The sequence below is a fragment of the Epinephelus fuscoguttatus genome, linkage group LG11, assembly GCF_011397635.1.
Source record: "Epinephelus fuscoguttatus linkage group LG11, E.fuscoguttatus.final_Chr_v1".
Classification (NCBI taxonomy): Eukaryota; Metazoa; Chordata; class Actinopteri; order Perciformes; family Serranidae; genus Epinephelus; species Epinephelus fuscoguttatus.
The window spans coordinates 15,372,201-15,394,962 of record NC_064762.1 but is presented as its reverse complement, the minus strand read 5'-3'; the positions used below and the strand labels follow the sequence as shown (position 1 = coordinate 15,394,962).

Below are 22,762 nucleotides of genomic sequence, written 5' to 3'. Positions count from 1 at the left end.
GAATAATAGTGGAATATTGGTGCGCATGTATGAGTGAAAAACACTGAATGAAAAATCCCCAAATTTACACCGAATTTATATTTTTGGTAAGCTGGTGATCTCTGAAATGAACGGTTCATCTGCCGTAGTTTCCAAAAGATATTGTGATGGAAATTAGAACAAAGTACGGAGCCCCTAAAGTCCCGAAAGGTGATATTATGTTGTGTGCACAATTTAATTATCTTGTTGGAACAAGATAAAAAGAAAATGTCACTTTTCAGGACTTTAAAGGCTCCGTAATAAGCAGTATTTTTGCTTTACCAAAAAGATTGCCAAATGAGAAACTGTCTGCACATCTGTAGATTGTGTAAAAAGTTAAAAATGTAAAAGATCTCTTACTAAAGGTATTGCAGGAATTAGGAATTAGGAATTGGGCGAAAAGTTGTTTTATAGTTTTAATTCCACAGTTGTGAGGTGGGTAAAAATCAGCTCCACATGTACATGAAGATGTTCTTGAAGGTGTTTTTAGGTCATTTACAGTTTGAATAGTGTTTTTAGGCATTTATAATAAGTTGGTCCTCACTTCAGAGATTAATTTTTCTGTCTTCTGGCACCTGATGAGATTTTTGCTTTTGTTACGATTTAACGTGGCAATGTGGCGAGAAGACCAGCGAGCGGTATCTTTACATGATGAAATCCAGACACTGCATCCCAAAAAACACTATCAAAAGCTTTGTTTACCCCACTAGACAAAGTTAACACTCAATATTAATAACTTGTGTTTTCTACCAGCTGCTAAGTAGGTCTCTGGTCATCTAACGTTGCAGTTCTGTTTTTGTGGCTGTGACAAACCCCACTTGAAACACTTAAATCTCAGGACCAACATGGTGCTGCTGACACTGTTCCACCACTAAACTAGTGATCATATATTCACTCTCAGTAAACATCACCTTCATTTGAGCAGCGAACCAAACAAAAACAGTCCAAAATTTAAAAAACATTTAAAAAAACAAACAAACTGATAATGATGAAGAAACGTTTTTTGTGTCTGAAATGTAAATGTTCAGATTTGCTTCAGACAATCCTGAATTTGCCCGGTTCTCTTCCTCCTTTCAGCTGCCCCCCTTTCAGGTATACACCATTCCAGTAACACTAAAACATGTGTTATCTGTCACATTAATAAACATCTAGAGTCCATCATCAACCTGTTCTGAACCTTGAGTGACTGAGTGTTATGCCGAGTGTGCTAGTGGCCCAGGCTTTACCATGGCTTAATCTGTACATAGTGTGAGGAGATGTGTTATATGTCTGTTTGCTGTATGGACAAGTGGGCTTTCTGTATAAACGCTGTACTCACACATTCAAATTCTGTAAATGTGAACAATAAAACAGAAGCTCTGGCATGAATAATGGTTCTCTGTGTCGTTAACAGTGCAGTGTGTTTGAAGTTCGTCCTCAGTTAATAACAGAATGACTAAACTAAATAGAATAAATTCGACTCTGTTGAATATGTTTATTACACAGAGTATTTGGGCTATGTTCCAGATTTCAATTATAAAGTTGTAGAAAATCTATTTCATAATATAAAAATGGTGTAAAAATAAATTCAACTGCACAACAAATAAATGGAAAAGAAATAAACAATGAAAGCAGAAACCTTCAGGGTCTGCTGAACAATTGGAGTAAAACTGAAATGTCAAAAACATTTTCATAATTTTTGAGTTTTACATTTTTTGTGGTAGTCAAGTATGTTCGAAAACAGTTAACTTTAAACATAAAAGCGGAGGGTTGTCTTTTAATCCAAATCAATTCTGGCATTAAAAACTACAGTGATGACGTAAAAGTCAACCACACAAGGTTTCACGGGTAATGGTGACATTTTTAACCAATAGGAAAAGACTTTATGTGACACTCGACCAATCAGATCAGCAGATCGTCTCCCCGCGTGCTCACTGCGCAGCGAAACCCTCAGAGGACCGGGAAGACCGCTATTCCTGTTATTTTTACAATCTTCATGCTTTATAACCTCTATTAACATGGTGAGTATGAATTATTGTGAAGTTATGATTTATGTAACCGGGTGAAAAACTGTACTTTTGTGCCAGCTATCAGGTAAATTAAGGTACTGAATCGGTCTTAGCTAACATTAATGCAACCGGTAACGTTAATGTTAGAATTTTAGCCAAGGTAACGTAAAGGTCAAGTTAGGTGACGTTAACGTTACAATGACAAGATGGAGGACGACAGTTTAATCAGGCTTGATGTTGTAAAGGATACCTGAATAGTGATTTAGTGAATTAAGTCTATCTTAACTGGATTTTAGTGTATTTTGATAAATGGAAAGACACCGTTTAAGACCAGTTTTGCCCGGAGGTTTGAGATGCCGGTTGTTCTGTTACCTTTAAACAAAATAGTTCCCTAACTGACAGACTGGACGGATAAACCGTTGCGCAGACAGAGCTAACGGTTCGCCCAGTCTTTAAAGCTAATTCGTGTTTGAAGATTGTGCTAACTGTTAGCTCTGTCTTTACAGTACAACAAATATTTCAGTCAGATGAAAGGAGGGTTTTTTTTTTTATTCTCCGTTGGTGCCCGAATGACTGGAAAACCGCCCAATCTGGCAACAATAAATGTATTTTATTGCCATCTTTTTATTTGGAGAAATAATGCAAAAAAAAAAAAGACGGTTTAAAATCATAATTTGGGGTTTATTCTCAGCTGTTAAGACTATTTTAACTGGGTTATACACTGTGAATGTTTATGTGCCAGCTATCCAAGTAAATTAAGGCACTGAATCAATGTTACCCAACATAAATGCAACCGTTAACGTTAGCTAAGGGAACGTTCAAGTTAGCAAACATTAATCAAGTTTGCTGTTGTATAACAACACCTGAATTGTGATTTTGTTAAATAAGTTTATTTTAATTTTTTTATGTTTTCTGATATGTGAAAACGCACAATTGAAGTCGAGCTTCAGTTTGCTTGCTGGTTGGAGAGGCCAGTTTTAGTTAGCATTTAACCTTAACAAAATGGCTCCCTAACTGACAGCTTGGACTGACAAACTGTTGCGCAGACAGAGCTAACGGTTCGCCCAGTCTTTAAAGCTTATTAGTTTTTGAAGTTGGGCTAACTGTTAGCTCTGTCTTTACAATTTAACAAATATTTCTGTCGGATGAAGGGAGGGAGGGTTTTTTTGGACTGTGTTGGTGCCGAATGACTGGAAAACCACCCAATCTGGCAACAACAAATGTATTTTATAGCCATCTTTTTATTAGGGGGTTTAAAATCAGAATTATGGCACTGAATCAATGTTAACCAATATTATTGCAACTGTTAGCTAAGAGAACGTTCAGAATGGGCTAACTGTTAGCTCTGTCTTTACAATTAAATAAAGATTTTATTCGGATGAAAGGAGAGAGAGATTTTCTTTGACTTTCCAGTAGTGCCAGAGTGACTGGAACAATAAATGTATTTTTTTTTTTTTTTGCCATCTTCTTCTTAACATTACCAAAAAATTGGACAGTTTAAAATCAGAATTTGGGGTTAAATTAAATTAAAAATTAAATTAAAATTATACTCAGATTAACAGCTGTTTAAACCATTCTAACAGCTAATGCTGATGTTAGTCTAAATGGGCAGTTTCTATAACCAGTAAAGAAACAATTAGCCTTATTGTTAATTAAGATAATCAGTGTGTAGTAAACACCTCAGTTGTACATTTTTGACGACCGTACAAATTGATATAAATTTGTGAACAATCCAATGATTCTTAAATGTAAGTATTCTTTAAATTGGGCTGAAAATTCTCAGTTGAGGTCAATAATGGTGCAGTTTAAGTATTTTTGTTCGTCAGATTTGGTTATAATCAGACACTTGTAAGCCATCCACTGATCCTGCAAGTTTGATAAAATTCTATATGATGAAGTTTGTCCTCCACAAGCACCGTTTAGGTCAAATTCTTCCTCCCACTGAGGTTCTGGATTAAGGTCTGTCATGTTGTCTGCAGGTTTGTCTTGCTTTATTTAGAGGCTAAATGAATATGCAACATGTAGCCTATCAGATGACTTTGCCTCACTGCTGAATCAAGCCCGATCTCTTTTGCTAGCTTCAACACATGATGACTGATAGAGGTGGATTTCACCAGAGGGTCTAGGATATGATATCATTACTATACTTAAGTCACGATACAATATTATTGTGATTTCAAATATGTTGCGATATGCTATTGTGTGAAAAGTTTCCAGTGTGTTCATCTGACTACAGCAATTATTTTGCAGCAGCAACATGTATCTAATGGACTGAAAAAGTAATTGATTGTGTTATTTTAGTAGGCTACCTAAAGTTTGATTTGTATTTTTAATATTGATAGATTATATAATAATAATATAATAACAAAAATATTGTGAGACTATGCTGTATTGACTTTTCCCCAGCCCCTCATGACTAATCTAAAGCATGTGATTAGTAGCTAAATGTTAAAAATTGCCTGTGTTTTCCTCCAGCGTGAGTGTATCTCAGTGCACGTGGGTCAGGCTGGTGTCCAGATTGGCAATGCCTGCTGGGAGCTTTACTGCCTGGAACATGGGATCCAGCCTGATGGACAGATGCCCAGTGACAAGACCATTGGAGGGGGAGATGATTCCTTCAACACGTTCTTCAGTGAGACTGGAGCTGGAAAGCACGTCCCCAGAGCTGTTTTTGTGGACCTGGAACCCACCGTCATTGGTAAAGTCTTAACTGAATGTAGACCATAGTCTCTGGTTGATTTTGGTGAGTCAGACCCTTTAGGTGTTCTGATTCAACACTGTCTCTTCAGATGAGGTGCGAACAGGCACCTACCGGCAGCTGTTCCATCCTGAGCAGCTGATCACTGGCAAGGAGGATGCTGCCAATAACTATGCCCGTGGACACTACACCATCGGCAAAGAGATCATTGACCTGGTGCTGGACAGGATCCGCAAACTGGTGGGTTACTTCAGAGTTCCTTACCAATAAGACTGGGAGCCTGTGATGAACTATGATTTTCTATAATTTTCTGCAACACATTTTTCTATAAATAGTCTGCAACATATTTGTGCTGTGATTCAGCTGACTCAAATTATGCACTTTAACTGTGCACCACTAGAGGGCACCAACACCTGAAACATGAAGAGTAATATCCCTGATCATTTTAGATGATTTTCTAGCCATGCAGTTTTCTTTTGATTTTCCAGGTTTTGAGACCTGTTTATGAGATTTCTGCCTTTAGACCAGTACAGTGGAGGTGCCTGGGATTGTGTTTGTAACACTGATAGCATATATTTTATAAACATTGCTTGATTTCAAATTCAGGTTTGATTGTGGCTTTGACTCTATGTTCTCTTCAGTTTACAGTGTCGGTGTGCAGTGTCTTTTGTTAAGTTTTATTTTAATACGCAGAATTATAAGGTGTTTTACTACTACTTTGTTATTACTAAATGAAGTGGTCCCTGACCTAATTACTATCATCTAAACTATATTATTGAATTTCTTATATCTGGTCAATGTCTGTTCTCTGTCCTCAGTCTGACCAGTGCACTGGTCTTCAGGGATTCCTGGTTTTCCACAGCTTCGGTGGTGGTACGGGCTCTGGTTTTACATCCCTGCTTTTGGAGCGTCTGTCTGTTGATTACGGCAAGAAGTCTAAGCTGGAGTTCTCCATCTACCCAGCTCCGCAGGTGTCCACTGCTGTGGTAGAGCCGTACAACGCCATCCTGACCACCCACACCACTCTAGAGCACTCTGACTGTGCCTTCATGGTGGATAACGAGGCCATCTACGATATCTGTCGCAGGAACCTGGATATTGAGCGTCCAACCTACACCAACCTCAACAGGCTGATGAGTCAGATTGTGTCCTCCATCACTGCTTCCCTGCGTTTTGATGGTGCTCTTCACGTTGATCTTACAGAGTTTCAGACCAACTTGGTGCCCTATCCTCGTATCCACTTCCCTCTGGCCACCTATGCCCCTGTCATCTCTGCTGAGAAGGCCTACCATGAGCAGTTAACAGTGGCAGAAATTACCAACGCCTGCTTTGAACCAGCCAATCAGATGGTAAAATGTGACCCTCGCCACGGCAAATACATGGCCTGCTGCCTTTTGTACCGTGGCGATGTGGTGCCCAAAGATGTCAATGCCGCCATCGCCACCATTAAGACCAAGCGCACCATCCAGTTTGTGGACTGGTGCCCCACTGGTTTCAAGGTTGGCATCAACTACCAGCCGCCCACTGTAGTTCCTGGTGGAGACCTGGCCAAGGTCCAGAGGGCTGTGTGCATGCTGAGCAACACCACTGCTATCGCAGAGGCCTGGGCTCGACTTGACCACAAGTTTGATCTGATGTACGCTAAGCGTGCTTTTGTTCACTGGTATGTAGGTGAGGGTATGGAGGAGGGAGAGTTCTCTGAGGCCAGGGAGGACATGGCAGCTTTGGAGAAGGATTATGAGGAGGTTGGGCTTGAATCTGTTGAGGGTGAGGGTGAAGATGAGGGGGAGTATTAACAGAGATAAAAGAATTACTTGAGGGGGAAACAGTTCAGTGTTCTTAAATATATTCATACTTGTCAACTAAAATACTAGTTTGGTTACATTCAGATTTGAATTCCTTAAAATGTAAGTTTCAATTTTCTAAAGGTCATTTGTTTCTGTTGAATGTACTCCAGAATTTATTTTGTTTATTATATGTGCAGAATAAAAAACTGTCAGTGTTCTGATTTTGTCAGGGTATGTTTTTAGCAAAGTTCATTTGAAGTTTTGTCTGTGCTTAAAATAGTTTTATTCTATTTATTAATGTTTTTTAGTGAGGAATAAAAATCCATAAAATTTGATAGAAGTTTGAGGAATGCATGTACAACATATATTACGGTGTTCTCATTTTACTTGCGCTCTGGCGTGACTTATGTTTCAGTGTGGAATCAGCACAATAATGCAGTGAAGTGTAAAATGTGTAAATATGGTATGAACCACAGGATGGAGCCTTAATGTTTGAAGTTTTTCTTTTTCTGTAATATGATCATGAGGCATGCCTGGATGAAATCGGGATTAACTGGGAACCTACTGCATTTGAGCTAAGAAAACAGAGAAACTGGGGGAAGTACTACAAAGGTACTCTCAGATGGTTTCATGTTAAGGTCCACCATTTACATGAAGTCTACAGGGATCCAGCATATCTAGTGGTCTTGGCAAACAGCAACTTGACAAACAAAGTGATACAGAGAGGTAAACAAAAGCAAACAACATATATAAATGAAACAAATGGGGGAATTCAAACTAGGTTTTAGTTGCTTTTGAACACAACAATGTAGTGTTTCAAATCGTTTAAAATATCAAGGTTTTGTTTTTGTTTGTATGTATGCCTGTAAAATCTGGAAAGATTATAAAGGGTCGTGACATCCTGACAACCTGTTGAAGATGATGACAGATTTTGTTCAACCAATGGCAAAAGAGCTCGTATGACAGTTGACCAATGGGATTGGGCAGATCTTTACCTGTGTAGACGTCAAGTGCATAAAGAGGACTCAGTTGACAGTGAAGTAACCCGGACAGGCTGTCCATGACAGTTGTCAACAGATCTCTACATTTCAGTACCTCATAAACATGGTGAGTATGGAATTATGTGAATTTGGCATATTTATTCACGTGCTTAAATTGAAAGCTCGGAAGTTTCCCTGCGTTAGCTAATGTTAGCTTGCTCATTTTGCGGAATCATCATCGGTTAACTGTCGCCATTTTAGCATTACGTTAGCTAACTTAATAGATTGTGGAGGACGGTTAGCATCGCATGTGTTATTTTTAAGGGGCGTTTTGATTGTACGTTTTATAAATTGGGTTTATCTTTATTCAGTTATTGTCGTTTTCGGATTAATGTAAAGGCACAGTTCAAATTCAGTTACAGTTTTGCCTCCTTGTTAGAGAGCTAGCAGCAAGTTAAATTAGACAAGATGGCGGACCAGGCTCCGGGTACATAAGTACATGAGAGAAGTTCTCCATGTAGAAAAGCCTTTCTGACAGCAGTCTGTGTATGTTAACTCAAACCACGAATTTTGTCTTATACTTTACCAACAAATGCCTCTCCGGTAGAAAGCCCTTCAGCAGACAGTGTCCCAACTGCGCTTTCCAGCCATCAAAGGTTCCTCATATAGTTCTTTTAGGAGGTCAAAGGCCTTACCGCCCTACTGTCCCTCTGCTTTACTGTCTGACAGCTTTTACAGTATTCGCCTTGTCTTTCTCCCTGCCGTTGTTCCCAGTCTTGTCTTTTTGGCTGCCTTTTAAAATGTGTTTAGGGATCTAAAGCATCTGATTAGTATGAAATTGCTAAATGTTAAAAAATGCCTGTGTTTTCCTCCAGCGTGAGTGTATCTCAGTGCACGTGGGTCAGGCTGGTGTCCAGATTGGCAATGCCTGCTGGGAGCTTTACTGCCTGGAACATGGGATCCAGCCTGATGGACAGATGCCCAGTGACAAGACCATTGGAGGGGGAGATGATTCCTTCAACACGTTCTTTAGTGAGACTGGAGCTGGAAAGCACGTCCCCAGAGCTGTTTTTGTGGACCTGGAACCCACCGTCATTGGTAAAGTCTTTATTGAACATAGACCATAGTTGGTGCTTTGTTTGGTGAGTCAGACCCTTTAATCATTTCGATTCAACCTGTCTCTTCAGATGAGGTGCGAACAGGCACCTACCGGCAGCTGTTCCATCCTGAGCAGCTGATCACTGGCAAGGAGGATGCTGCCAATAACTATGCCCGTGGACACTACACCATCGGCAAAGAGATCATTGACCTGGTGCTGGACAGGATCCGCAAACTGGTGGGTCACTTCAGAGCAGGAGGACAACCTACTAATGATGCCAATGGCCTGTGATGAATTATTCTTTTGTATCATTGTATTAGGAAAGTGCCATCAGTGCAGTTAGACTCACATTATACATTTTACATTTGTGTCACCAGAGGGCAGCAAATCATTTTCTATATATAAGGTTGGATCGTTTTCTAACTTTGAGAAATATTCCAGACACGTAGATAGTTTTGCTTCAACTTTATCCAGGTTTATAGACAGTGAGTAGCTAGAGGTTTAATGTCACTTAACAGCAAAGCCTTATTTTGTAGTTTGACCAGCTGTCAGAAGTTATGTTCAATGGATATAGCTGTTAAACTCTTTTAACACCAGCTATCAATTCAGATTTTAAAACTTAAGTCAAATACAAGCAGAATATTAGACTTTTGTTTGAAGAAATGTTGATGTTGTGAGTTTACAATGACACATTAAGTCCTCACATTCGTAGATCTCAGTGTAATGTCAAGTTAAAGGAGACCTATTATGCTAACTTTCAGGTCCATACTTGTGTTTTTGGTTTCTACTGTAACAGGGGTGTCTGAGTTATCATGGGCCACATACAGCCCAATTTGATTTGAAGTGGCCCACCAATAACACCATTGCATAATAACCTACAAATAACAGCCGCTCCAAATTAGTCTCTTTTATTTAGTATAAATAAGTACTAGTATATTCTGTAAATGTTTATTCACTTACAAAACAGATGAACAGCCTGACACACCATAAGAAATATAACTGCTGCTTCAACGATATGGCTCAGGGCTCTAAATTAAGGCTTGTCCACTTATCTGGGAGAAGTGGATTTTTTTGAGGGCAAGTGGAATAGACATTCACCTACCCCACCAGACACATATTAAAAGTTATATATAAAATCATTTGTCACGCATTATTCGGTTATTGAGTTTGCACTTTCTACCATGAAAAATCACTAATAAAAGCTTTTCAGCCAAAATCTTCACGACTTGACATGTTCCAGTAAGATTATATTAACATATTGGGGAAAAATTAACAATGACAGAAACCACAATTTTATGTTTCTAAGACATTAGTATGTATGTTTACATGTAGCAGTGTAGGCTATGTAACGAAAACACTTGCAGTAGCATGCCTGGAGCAGATCATCATCATATGAAGAAATCTGTCACATCAGAACTCAGCTTGTCTCAAAAGAAGAGAAAAACACCCTGTTAGAAACAGTATTGAGAGCAGTCAAGTCATACTGTAGGTCTTTGGTCACAGTGATTACTTTTACATATGTTTAATGTGTGAAACTATCAAATAACTTAATATTACTTTGTTATGAAGTGGTCCCTGACCTTATTGCTATCATCTAAACTATATTATTGAATTTCTTATATTTGGTAATATAAGATGTTATGTTTCTCTGTCCTCAGTCTGACCAGTGCACTGGTCTTCAGGGATTCCTGGTTTTCCACAGCTTCGGTGGTGGTACGGGCTCTGGTTTTACATCCCTGCTGATGGAGCGTCTGTCTGTTGATTACGGCAAGAAGTCCAAGCTCCAGTTCGCCATCTACCCAGCTCCGCAGGTGTCCACTGCTGTGGTAGAGCCGTACAACGCCATCCTGACCACCCACACCACTCTAGAGCACTCTGACTGTGCCTTCATGGTGGATAACGAGGCCATCTACGATATCTGTCGCAGGAACCTGGATATTGAGCGTCCAACCTACACCAACCTCAACAGGCTGATGAGTCAGATTGTGTCCTCCATCACTGCTTCCCTGCGTTTTGATGGTGCTCTTAATGTTGATCTTACAGAGTTTCAGACCAACTTGGTGCCCTATCCTCGTGTCCACTTCCCTCTGGCCACCTATGCCCCCGTCATCTCTGCTGAGAAGGCCTACCATGAGCAGTTAACAGTGGCAGAAATTACCAACGCCTGCTTTGAACCAGCCAATCAGATGGTAAAATGTGACCCTCGCCACGGCAAATACATGGCCTGCTGCCTTTTGTACCGTGGCGATGTGGTGCCCAAAGACGTCAATGCCGCCATCGCCACCATTAAGACCAAGCGCACCATCCAGTTTGTGGACTGGTGCCCCACTGGTTTTAAGGTTGGCATCAACTACCAGCCGCCCACTGTAGTTCCTGGTGGAGACCTGGCCAAGGTCCAGAGGGCTGTGTGCATGCTGAGCAACACCACTGCTATCGCAGAGGCCTGGGCTCGACTTGACCACAAGTTTGATCTGATGTACGCTAAGCGTGCTTTTGTTCACTGGTATGTAGGTGAGGGTATGGAGGAGGGAGAGTTCTCTGAGGCCAGGGAGGACATGGCAGCTTTGGAGAAGGATTATGAGGAGGTTGGGCTTGAATCTGTTGAAGAAGAGGGTGAAGATGAGGGGGAGTATTAACAGAGATAAAAGGGGGGAAACAGTTTCAGTGTGTGCTTAAATTTTTTTTTTGTATTGTATGTGTTCCAGTTTATGTGTTTATTATATGTGCATAATAAAAATCCTAAAATTGTCAGTGTTTTTTCAGGTAATGTTCTTAGCAAAGTTCATTTGAAGTTTGGTAAGGTCCACCATCTACATCAAGTCTGCGGGTACATATCGTATCTAGTGGTCTTGGCAAACAGCAACTTAAACAAAATGATGCAGAGAGGTAAACAACAGCAAACAAAATACATAAATGAATCAAAGTGAAAGGGGAATTCAAACTAGTTTTTGGTTGCTTTTGAACACAACAATGTAGTGTTTCAAATAATCTGAAACATAAGAGCGCTTTTGTTTTTATAAAATTATATGTATGCCTGTAATATCTGGAAAGATTATAAAGGATCGTGACATCCTGATGCCCGATTTTGTTCAACCAATAGCAAAAGAGCTCGTGTGACAGTTAACCAATGGGATTGGGCAGATCTTTGCCCGGGTAAGCATCAAGTTGATAAGGCTTTGTTGAAAGTGAAGCGGCCGGAGAAGCATCTTGTGTTGAAGTTGTTATCAGCTCTCTACATTTCATAAACTCAAACATGGTGAGTATGGAATTGTGTGAATTTGGCATATTTTTTCACGTAAGTTAATTAAATTGAAAGCTCGGAAGTTTCCCTGGGTTAGCTAATGTTAGCTTGCGCTCATTTTGCTGAATCATCATCGGTTAACTGTCGCCATTTTAGCATTAACGTTTGCTAACGTTGATAGAATGGAGGAGGGCGGTTAGCATCGCCATGTTTTACTTTTAAGGGATGTTTATTTAGTGCGTTTTGTAAATTGGGTTTATCTTTATTCAGTTGTCGTTGTTTTCTGATTAATGTAAAGGCACAGTTCAAATTCAGTTACAGTTTTGCCTCCGTGTTAGAGGCTAGCTGTTAGCTGCAAGTTAAATTAATGTTAGGCAAATGGCGGACCACGCCTGGGTCAAGCAGATGGGAGGAGTTCTCCGAGTAGTCTTTCTCCCAGAAAAGCCCTTCTGACCGAAGTCATCATTTTAACCCAAACCACGATTTTTTTTTCTTATCAAACAAATGCCTCTCTAGTAGAAAGTCCTCCAGGAAAAATTCTCCCAACTGCGCTTCCCAACCATTAAGGGTTCGCCATATTGTTTTACTAGGAGGTCGAAGGCCTTACCGCCCTACTGTGCCTCTGCTCTGACATTACTGTCTGACAGCTTTTACAGTATTCGCCTTATCTTTCCCGCCTGCAGCTGTTCCCAGTCTTGTCTTTTTAGCTGCCTTTAAAATGTGTTTAGGGATCTAAAGCATCTGATTAGTATGAAATTGCTAAATGTTACAACTCGCCCATGTTTTCTTCCAGCGTGAGTGTATCTCAGTGCACGTGGGTCAGGCTGGTGTCCAGATTGGCAATGCCTGCTGGGAGCTTTACTGCCTGGAACATGGGATCCAGCCTGATGGACAGATGCCCAGTGACAAGACCATTGGAGGGGGAGATGATTCCTTCAACACGTTCTTCAGTGAGACTGGAGCTGGAAAGCACGTCCCCAGAGCTGTTTTTGTGGACCTGGAGCCCACCGTCATTGGTAAAGTCTTAACTGAATGTAGACCATAGTCTCTGGTTGATTTTGGTGAGTCAGACCCTTTAGTCGTTCTGATTCAACCTGTCTCTTCAGATGAGGTGCGAACTGGGACCTACCGGCAGCTGTTCCACCCTGAGCAGCTGATCACTGGCAAGGAGGATGCTGCCAATAACTATGCCCGTGGACACTACACCATCGGCAAAGAGATCATTGACCTGGTGCTGGACAGGATCCGCAAACTGGTGGGTCACTTCAGAGCAGGAGGACAACCTACTAATGATGCCAATAGCCTGTGATGAATTATTCTTTTTTTGTAATTGTATCATTACAGTGCCATCAGTGCATTTAGACTCACATTATGCAGTTTACATTTGTATCACCAGAGAGCAGCAAATCATTTTGTATAGGCTATATAAAGTAGGATCATTTCCTAACTTCTAGAATTATTCCAGTCATGGAGATAGTTTTGCTTCGATTTTTTCCAGGTTTATAGACAGTGAGTAGCCTTATTTTGTAGTTTGGCCAGCTGTCAGAAGTTAAGTTCAGTGGATATAGCTGTTAAAATCTTTAGAACCTGACATATTCCAGCAAGAATATGATCAGAAATTCAGCAACCAAGATTAAGTGTTATTTCTAAAATCAGAATGTAGCTGCATGTCGCAGTCTACTCTCAGCTGGGAAATGACTGTAACAGAGAATAACTGCAGTTTCTGCCATGATAAATACTATCAACAGTTTCTAAACCAAAAATAAGACCCACACGTGTTCCAGCGGAAATATAATCTGAAATCAGGGAGAAATTACCAACTTTGGCAATCAAGATTACATGTTTCCCAGATATTAGCATGTAGCTACTTGTGGCAGTGTAGGCTATGTAACGAAAACACTTGCAGTAGCATGCCTGGAGCAGATCATCATCATATGAAGAAATCTGTCTCATCAGAACTCAGCTTGTCTCAAAAGAAGAGAAAAGCACCCGGTTGGAAGCAGAGTATTCAGAACAGTCAGAAGCCATAGGTCTTTGCTCACAGTGATTACTTTTACATATGTTTAATGTGTGAAACCATCAAGTAACTTAATATTACTTTGTTATGAAGTGGTCCCTGACCTAATTGCTATCATCTAAATTATATTATTTCATCTCTTATATCTGGTCAATGTCTGTTTCTCTGTCCTCAGTCTGACCAGTGCACTGGTCTTCAGGGATTCCTGGTTTTCCACAGCTTCGGCGGTGGTACGGGCTCTGGTTTTACATCCCTGCTGATGGAGCGTCTGTCTGTTGATTACGGCAAGAAGTCCAAGCTGGAGTTCTCCATCTACCCAGCTCCGCAGGTGTCCACTGCTGTGGTAGAGCCATACAACGCCATCCTGACCACCCACACCACTCTAGAGCACTCTGACTGTGCCTTCATGGTGGATAACGAGGCCATCTACGATATCTGTCGCAGGAACCTGGATATTGAGCGTCCAACCTACACCAACCTCAACAGGCTGATGAGTCAGATTGTGTCCTCCATCACTGCTTCCCTGCGTTTTGATGGTGCTCTTAATGTTGATCTTACAGAGTTTCAGACCAACTTGGTGCCATATCCTCGTATCCACTTCCCTCTGGCCACCTATGCCCCTGTCATCTCTGCTGAGAAGGCCTACCATGAGCAGTTAACAGTGGCAGAAATTACCAACGCCTGCTTTGAACCAGCCAATCAGATGGTAAAATGTGACCCTCGCCACGGCAAATACATGGCCTGCTGCCTTTTGTACCGTGGCGATGTGGTGCCCAAAGACGTCAATGCCGCCATCGCCACCATTAAGACCAAGCGCACCATCCAGTTTGTGGACTGGTGCCCCACTGGTTTCAAGGTTGGCATCAACTACCAGCCGCCCACTGTAGTTCCTGGTGGAGACCTGGCCAAGGTCCAGAGGGCTGTGTGCATGCTGAGCAACACCACTGCTATCGCAGAGGCCTGGGCTCGACTTGACCACAAGTTTGATCTGATGTACGCTAAGCGTGCTTTTGTTCACTGGTATGTAGGTGAGGGTATGGAGGAGGGAGAGTTCTCTGAGGCCAGGGAGGACATGGCAGCTTTGGAGAAGGATTATGAGGAGGTTGGGCTTGAATCTGTTGAGGGTGAGGGTGAAGACGAGGGGGAGTATTAACAAGGATAAAAGAATTACTTGAGGGGGAAACAGTTAGTTCAGTGTGTTCTTAAATATGTTCCAGTATTTGTTAACTAAAATACAAGTTTGGTTACATTCAGAATGAAATTTCTGAAAATATAAGGAGAAGGATCAGGAGGAGGTTAGAGTTGAATCTGTTAAGGATGAGTGGGAGAGTATTAGAAGGAACATAGAGCTTCTAGTAAAATATGGCCAGTTTGTGCCAAAGTCCTGTGACAGTAAGGACCAGGGAGGGTATGGCAGCTGCACAAAGAAAGTGGAGATGTCTATTGAGGGTCTTCAAAGCACTAATAAAACTGGAGATGTAAATGCATGTTTAATAGTACATGTTCAAAATAAAAGTCCTGGCTGTGTTTTTAATAAAGTTCCTGGCATGTAACGCTGTGCATCTGTTTGTCAGACCCTTTTAGCCTTTACTTTTCTGTTGTGTGATGAATGGAAACCAGCAGTTCTTTGATTGATCCTTCAAAATTGTAAAACTACAGTCAACTGTTGGTTATTTTCTTTATTAACAGATTGATTATTTGGTCAGTGAAATGTCAGAATATGAAAACATTCATTTGACATTAGACAGACCAACAGTTCTAAAGCCAAACGTGTCCAGTTTACTATCATGTAACACATCAAAAAGCAGATGATATTCACATTCACATTTTATTATTTGAAAAACAGTTTACCGTCGTCAGAATAGTTGCCCTTAAATTTTCTGCCGATACACCAATCAATTTTATGTCAACTCCAGAACAGCAGCTGGAGACTCACCTGTATGCAGAGATGGAAGAAGTGTTCAGAATATTTACTTAAAAATAGCAATATTACAGTGTGAAAATACTCTGTTATGAGTAAAAGTCATGTACTCAAATTCTAAAGTATTGATATTACTCATGCAGAAAATATTGTTGACTATAAGTACCTCAAAAGTATACTCAGGTGTCGTACATGAGGACATATACTTAGATTCCTCTGCTTCCTGTCTTTAGTGTTAAGCCTCCATTTCATGTGATTAAAACAGCAAAGCATTGCGGGAAAACTACAATAAATAAAATATATATATATAAAGCACCCTCAGTTAAAGAAGTACAGCTGTAATGCATGTTAAGCCAGCATTTGTTGCATACACTGTAAATATGCCTGTTATTTCTCAGGTGAATGTGAAGAGCACACACTACAACATCCATGAAGCACTGGAAGATCACGCATGCGCATCAACTGCTCGAGTAAACCGATGACATCACGAGCCGCCCGGCCAACCAGCCCGTTGAATCATCTCCGTGCCGTCTGGACTCTGTGTTTTTCTGCTGCTTCACTTCTCTGCCTACCTGATGAACTTATGTACACGGTGACTGAGGAAAAATGTTCAACGTGACGAGGTAAGGACGATGTCGTCACGACAGAACTCACACCGTAACGGCTGAAACAATGCCCGCGTGCACAGCCTCACACCGGCCGGGCCGTTTGGTCGGTGACCTCCGTACCGGTGTGGCCAGTCAACACAACAGCCATCGGTAACGTTAGCTGCGGCGAGTTTACGGAAGCTCTTTTGTTAAAGTCAGCTTCAGTGACCTGAACCAGGTCTAGACAGGAGTCAGCAGACAGGAGGAGGGTGGTATTTGCATCTCTTTTGCAAGTTTGTTTGTGGTTGAAGTTGACCTGGTCACACAGGGAACCGCAACGGCTTCCACTCTGGATAAAGCCCCAGTGAAGCTATCGACACAAGACTGTCCATACTGAGGGTCCGGGGACCTCTAGGGTCCCTGAGAGGATCCTCCAGGGTCCCAGCTGAATGAGGGAAAGTTAGAAAGTCTTTACATGGACTGGCCTTGATATAAGAGGTGTGTATAGATACGTCTCCGAGATTTATGTATTTAAATTAAGGAGGTCATATCTATTTGTTTTTAATCTTTCTGGCTACTCAGATATATTTAAAACCTGAATGTGGTCGGGGAAGTGTTGTTGATGTGTATGAATGGATTTACGGTTCATTTTGGGTTGGTAGGCAAAGAATAAAGCACGGACAAGTCTGAATTGTAACTTTGGGTAATAATTAATTGTTTGACCTAGTATCTGTAGTGTAGTCTGACTCATACTGGATTTAATGAGCTCCATACTAGGGCTGCAACCGTAGGCGGATTATAAAACAATGAGCCCCTGGGCACAGAAATGCAAAAGGCCCCACCACCTCTCCTACACAGGAGCAAGACACACAAGACCTTTTACACAGGACCTCTACAAAGTCCCTTCTTTATGCTACCTTTGCATTTCTACACAGAACCACACAACAATCGCATCAAGCTGCCCAAATGTGTGATTTTAGACAGCACGCTGGCATCATGGAGACAAAAGAGGCATGACGGGTGTGATCTCATCCTCTGCTCGGAGGCTAAGGAGCTTCTTGATCTGTTTTCCAATTTGCAGACATTCACGGCTGCTGTTCTTCTTCTTTGAGTTAGCTGCTAACTGGTATTAGCTAGTTTTTTAAATCTCCCACGGTGGGTCGCAAAATGTCACACCCATGCTGCCATTGATCCCGTCCTGCCAGCTGTCCCTTTTGCATAGACCTTGTTTCGGCGCTGTTACTACCTCCGATGCTGGATTAAAGGTTTTGACTCTTTTTGTGATTTTGTGTCTCTTAAAGGTCATTTTTTTGTCTCTTTGCAGTTCCTTTGCACCTCTTTGTGGTATTTTTGTGTCTCTTCCTGGTTCTTGTTAATTTGGGCCTCTGGGCCTGTGCCCAATAGGCCCATTCAGTAACCATCCATAGCTGCAACTAATGATTATTTTCATTGTCAATTAATCTGTTGATTATTTTCATGATTAATCAGTGACCTGTTTCCGTCTACAAAATGTCAGAAAATGGTGAAATTTGTCAACCAGTGTTTCTCAGAGTCTAAGGTCCCGTTTATACAACAACGATTTCAACTGAAAACCGTAAACTTTAGTTGCATTTTGGCCGATCGTTTACACGACAGCGGCGTTTTGGGTGCCTGAAAACGCAACGTTTTGAAAACGGGTTCCAGAGTGCAATTTTTTGGAAACGGCAGCGTCTCCGTTGTCATGTAAACTTGCAATATGCAGTTCCTCTGAAAACCGAAAATTTTCGCACATGCGCATTACCGTTCCAGTCACTAGGCATGCGTGAGAAAGTCTACCGTTACAACAACAATGCCGAGCTGTGTTTGTGCTGCTCACCCTGTTGATTTAAAGTGAAGTGTACATCTGTTACTGTAGCAACTCCACCTCGTCGTCCATCCAGACAAAGTTATCTGTGCATGCTTTCACCAGTGTGTCTTCTTTGTTTTGGTTTGTAATCACCGCGTTGTAGAGGAAGGCACTTAAGCACAGGCACATGGCGTCATGCGGTGGTGTTGCTTTGCAAATTTACACTGCCACCCATGGCCTGGCCTGCATACTACAGCTTTTCAAGTAGATTTTGCGGCTCTGTGTGAACGGGGATCATTTCAATAACGTCGTCATATAAACGCAGATGTTTTTTAAAATGCAAAGGACAGACTTTACCGTTTTTAGACAAAATATCTAAGCAGGGCCTAAGATGACGTCCTCAAGTGTCTTGTTTTGTCCATAACTCAAATTTATTTAGTTTACTGTCTCAGAGGAGTTCAAAAATCACAAATATTCACATTTAAGATGCTGGAATCAGAGAAATTTGTCTATTTTTTTCTTTTAAAAATGACTCAAACTGATAAATCAGTTATAATATTAGTTAGTGATCACTTTATTAGTTGACAACTAATTGATAAACGAATTATTTATTGCATCTCTAGTCCATACCAATATCAGAAAGCCTATTTGAGAGGGTTTTTTAAATCCAGTAGTGATACACTTGTTGATATCCATTTACGTAACGATATAACAGTTTATTTATTTATTGATAATTTTGTCATTAAAGCACTGTAACCAAGATTTTATAGCTTATAAATAAACTTGTCAGTGGTTGTGAGTTGTTATGTAATGGAGACACTGCTTCTAAATTACATCAGATGTGTCTTGGCAGTTCTGCAGTTTCTTATTACACAATATACACAGATACAGACATAACTGCAATAACTCAATATTGACTGGAACATCTGCCGTGGCCGATTTATCAGTGAGGCTGTAATCTGTTGGCACACAGGCCCGCAAATGCCTGATAACCTTAAATTTGCCTTTACAGATTTTTGTGTGGATCAAGCTTTGATATGTGAAATATGCACTTAGCCTCAAACAAAATTTCTATTCAGAGTTTATCATTTTTTCCACGTGCCCCAGTCCCATTCTTATCCTCTGATGATAAATTGAGGTCACATATGTTTGGCCCCTCATAAAGGGCCCTACCTGCCACATTACCCTCTATCAAAGGACCGTCCCCTGGAGATCTCAGACATCTGATGCTTCACCTGTTCTGAGTTCATTTTTATCACCATGCTGAGAAGTGGAATGACTCACTTGTGAAAGCCACGAAGTTACAGGTCAGCCGGAGAGCTCAGCGCAGAGATTATCACAGCGTAATCATTCTAGCGGTAGGCTTACTCCCAGTTAGGCGCTTATCAGAAAAGGCTCGCATTCCCGAGAATTAAAATGGTCTAAACCACTGAGGGGGGCCTGTACGTGCTTGTAATGGTCCGCTGCCTTGTGAGAGGGCTTACTGCTGTGGTGTGAGCTGCAGACATGTTTTCACTGTAAACACGGGAGAAGCCTTACATGATGTACCGTGCTGTTATTTTGTCCACAGTGTTAATGCTCAGACAGGGAGTTGACTGAGTACACATCAGCATTGACAGGCCCTGACATTTGAATCGCATGTGTTGTTTTTCTGAATAGGTGCACATTGCAGATGATTAGTCAACTGCTTTCCTGAGTGGTATGTGCTTTAAGCCTTTCTATTAGAGCCTGACCGATACAGATATTCATGGGCCAGTATTACTGGCTGGTACTGACTAATTACAGATATATCGGTATTGACAGATTTGCACTTGGTTGCTCACAAAGCCTATCCTGACATGCTCTTGTCTTCAAGTCAGTTTATTTTATAAAACCCAGTATTTCAAAGGGACTTTACATTGACATCACTTATTTATTGTGCATTGTGTTTTTAATACTCTGCCTCAGTGGATGTAGACTGTGGCTTTAAGCCTGTTTTTGGCAACTATTCCTCCCCCCTTTCTGCTATCTCCCTGTTACCATTTGTAAAATCCCCTTCACAACAACAATCTCCGAGTTATCAACCTACTCACTCAAAATGCCAAGTTTTAAACAAAGATTTGGATTGTGCAGTAAGGCATGGCTTCGTCGTAAAGATCTACAACAAATAAAACAACTTGTGAACACACCTCGGGAAAGGCCCAGGCTCCGTCTCACATGACTTTTGCTGACACACGTTTGCTGACATGGCCAGTCAGAGTTGAATTACCACTTCTTGTGACCTTGGCAGCGGCATACACCTGTGATGCTGACTTCACCAGTGTACCGATCCATTCCACTTCACTCAAAGATCTGTGATACTGTTGTCATAATGTTCAACAAGAGCCACATAGAGCTAGCAAATCATCTGTGCTTTTAATGGGTCCAGTAGTCTCGCCCAGAGCTTATGTGTAGTCAGGCACCAACAATCAAATTGGGTTTGTCATATGTCGAAATTTTGCGTCAAAATAGCCATTTTAATGACAGTGCTCATCTTCTTACGTGCAAATGTTCAAGCAAAACAAATAACTCCTGACACTATATTGTCAGGGCACGATGGCCGCATCCTGGGGTTAGCGCTGCCCAAGATGATTGTGATTGGTTTAAAGAAATACAAACAACCCAGAGACCTTTTCCCCTAAAGCAGAATGATAATGTGTGCCTCCAGACCTTTCTCTAGTGCTGACACTAGGGCTGCCACGATTAGTCGACTAATCGATGACTAATCGACTATTAAAATAATCGGTGACTATTTTAGTAGTCGACTAATCGGTTTGAGTCATTTTTCATAGAAAAGTACTATAAAAGTATGTCAAAATACTCTTACTGCAGCTTCTTAAGTTCAGATATTGGCAGCTTTACACACTCTCCCGTGACAGTGAACTAAAACCCTTAGGCGTGAGTATGAAACAAGACATTAGATGACATAATTTTGGGGTTTGGGAGAGACAGACCGACATTTTTCAACATTTTAACACATTTTTCGATTAAATGATTAGTCGACTAATCGAAGAAATAATCGACAATGAAAATAATCATTAGTGGCAGCCCTAGCTGACACAGTGCTGTGAAGATAGGTCTAGCTATGCGAGACTAGGTTTTTAATGCTGAACCTAGGGATGCATGATATCTGCATGTCACTGGTATCAGTCAATATTGGCTTTAAAATGAATCAGCCAACATGCTTTTTATTATTTTGCACAATGAATGAATATTGCATACATTGAAAAGCATTGTATTTCATGTCTCCATCTTCTGGTTGGCCATCATGATAAGGGTATGCATGCATAATATGATGTTAATTCCGCTGTAGAAGAGACTGGGGCGGAGGTGTCCACCAATCAGGTCCGTTTCCCATTTACTAGATGATCACTAAAATTAGGTGGGGAAAAAGTGGATATATCGATATCGTTATTGCTTATCGGCCAAATAAGTTGTTATATATTGGCATATTGGATATGGGCAGAAATTCCAATATCATGCATCCCTAGCTGAACCCTCACACAAGCCCACCTTAAGTAAGGGAGTGTGTTTATCCAACTGTTTTAGCCCAAACTCCTGACTGTTTCTTCTTATCTGACAGACCTGCAAACACAACAGTCATTGCATTTAGCTCGACAAGCTTGTTACTCTGTGTTACTGCGGCATATTTGTTGCTGGCGGCAGCTCTGCCAGTGTGCTTAGCAATCATAAGCACATTATATGACACATTATGGCGCCGCTTCCCTTTACACAAGCACAGCCGTCAGCTGCAGAGACTGTCGCCTTGTTTTGTTGGCACCAGCCGTTTGTTGATGTTTCACGTCATCCTCTTGTTGTCACAGGCACCGACACTCTCTGGGCTGCTGTCGGAAACAGAAGTAGACACAAACTGTCCTCTGTGAAACTGACTGCAGCATTGTGACTCAGTCTCTATTGGCACCGGTGGAGAACCGGAGCACACACCGGTCAATTGTTTCTGTTGGGATATGAGCTGCTCTGTCCTTACATTTCCTCAGTGGGGACCATTTTAATGATGTTTAACAGGGTGTCTGCAGGTCCTTTAAAAATCTTCCACCATACAGCGATATCAGAATATGTCAGCAATAGACTGATAAGGCTTCCCACAGCAAAGCATTAACACCAAAGTTGTCAGTCCATAAACAGCAGCAGTGTATTGTACCTGCTCTCCTGTCCGTCAGCACATACAAACCCTGCTGGAGCTCTCACAGGGAACTGGGTTAATGAACTGAGTGTTGCGTTTCACAGGACTGGCAGTGCAGCAGGGGGGGACCAGCCTCCCCGGTCAGCTCCCATTAAGCACTACAGAGTGAAAGAGTAAACGACAGCACCGACAACAGGGGGGGAGGTATAGACTAATTATTTCTTCAATGGTGGATGTCATTAAGGAGTGGCTGTAGCACAGCTGAGCCCCTTAAAGACCACCATATGTCAGCATGGTCTGTGGATGTTGTGGTGGCATTAATGTACAGAGGCAGGTGTCGAACCACAGTCCTGTAATGACTGCTTTCCCTGTGAGAATAATCAAAATGTATATTATTATTTAAGATCATCAGCTGCTATATCCGCTTCCTCTTTATCAT

The 22,762-nt window shown here is 41.3% G+C and overlaps 4 protein-coding genes across 7 annotated transcripts in view; all 4 read left to right on the top strand.

Annotated features, from left to right (window-relative positions):
- The first annotated feature begins 1,884 nt into the window (after positions 1-1,884).
- Positions 1,885-15,273, top strand: LOC125897490 (tubulin alpha-1B chain-like). 4 transcript variants are annotated; one of them, XM_049590859.1, is made up of 4 exons: positions 1,885-2,018; positions 12,605-12,827; positions 12,918-13,066; positions 14,004-15,273. In XM_049590859.1, the coding sequence occupies exons 1-4, from the start codon at positions 2,016-2,018 to the stop codon at positions 14,979-14,981; spliced, it is 1,353 nt and encodes a 450-aa protein (XP_049446816.1). In that variant the 5' UTR covers positions 1,885-2,015; the 3' UTR covers positions 14,982-15,273. The 4 variants fall into 4 exon arrangements, with proteins under 4 accessions (XP_049446816.1, XP_049446817.1, XP_049446815.1 ...); XM_049590860.1 differs by lacking the exon at positions 1,885-2,018 and adding an exon at positions 7,510-7,598; XM_049590858.1 differs by lacking the exon at positions 1,885-2,018 and adding an exon at positions 11,688-11,826.
- LOC125897492 (tubulin alpha-1B chain-like) lies at positions 4,452-6,685 on the top strand. The gene is made up of 3 exons (XM_049590862.1): positions 4,452-4,704; positions 4,796-4,944; positions 5,523-6,685. Exons 1-3 carry the CDS (start codon positions 4,452-4,454, stop codon positions 6,498-6,500), a joined length of 1,380 nt encoding a protein of 459 aa, XP_049446819.1. The 3' UTR covers positions 6,501-6,685.
- LOC125897491 (tubulin alpha-1B chain-like) lies at positions 8,317-11,228 on the top strand. Its single transcript, XM_049590861.1, has 3 exons — positions 8,317-8,569; positions 8,659-8,807; positions 10,229-11,228. The coding sequence occupies exons 1-3, from the start codon at positions 8,317-8,319 to the stop codon at positions 11,204-11,206; spliced, it is 1,380 nt and encodes a 459-aa protein (XP_049446818.1). The 3' UTR covers positions 11,207-11,228.
- Positions 15,274-16,234: 961 nt separating the features above from the next.
- Positions 16,235-22,762, top strand: part of LOC125896769 (disheveled-associated activator of morphogenesis 1-like) — a 75,723-nt gene continuing 69,195 nt past the window's right edge. Inside the window, exon 1 of the mRNA XM_049589630.1 lies at positions 16,235-16,372. The gene's annotated coding sequence lies outside the window, so the exon portion shown is untranslated. The remainder of the gene's footprint in view (positions 16,373-22,762) is intronic.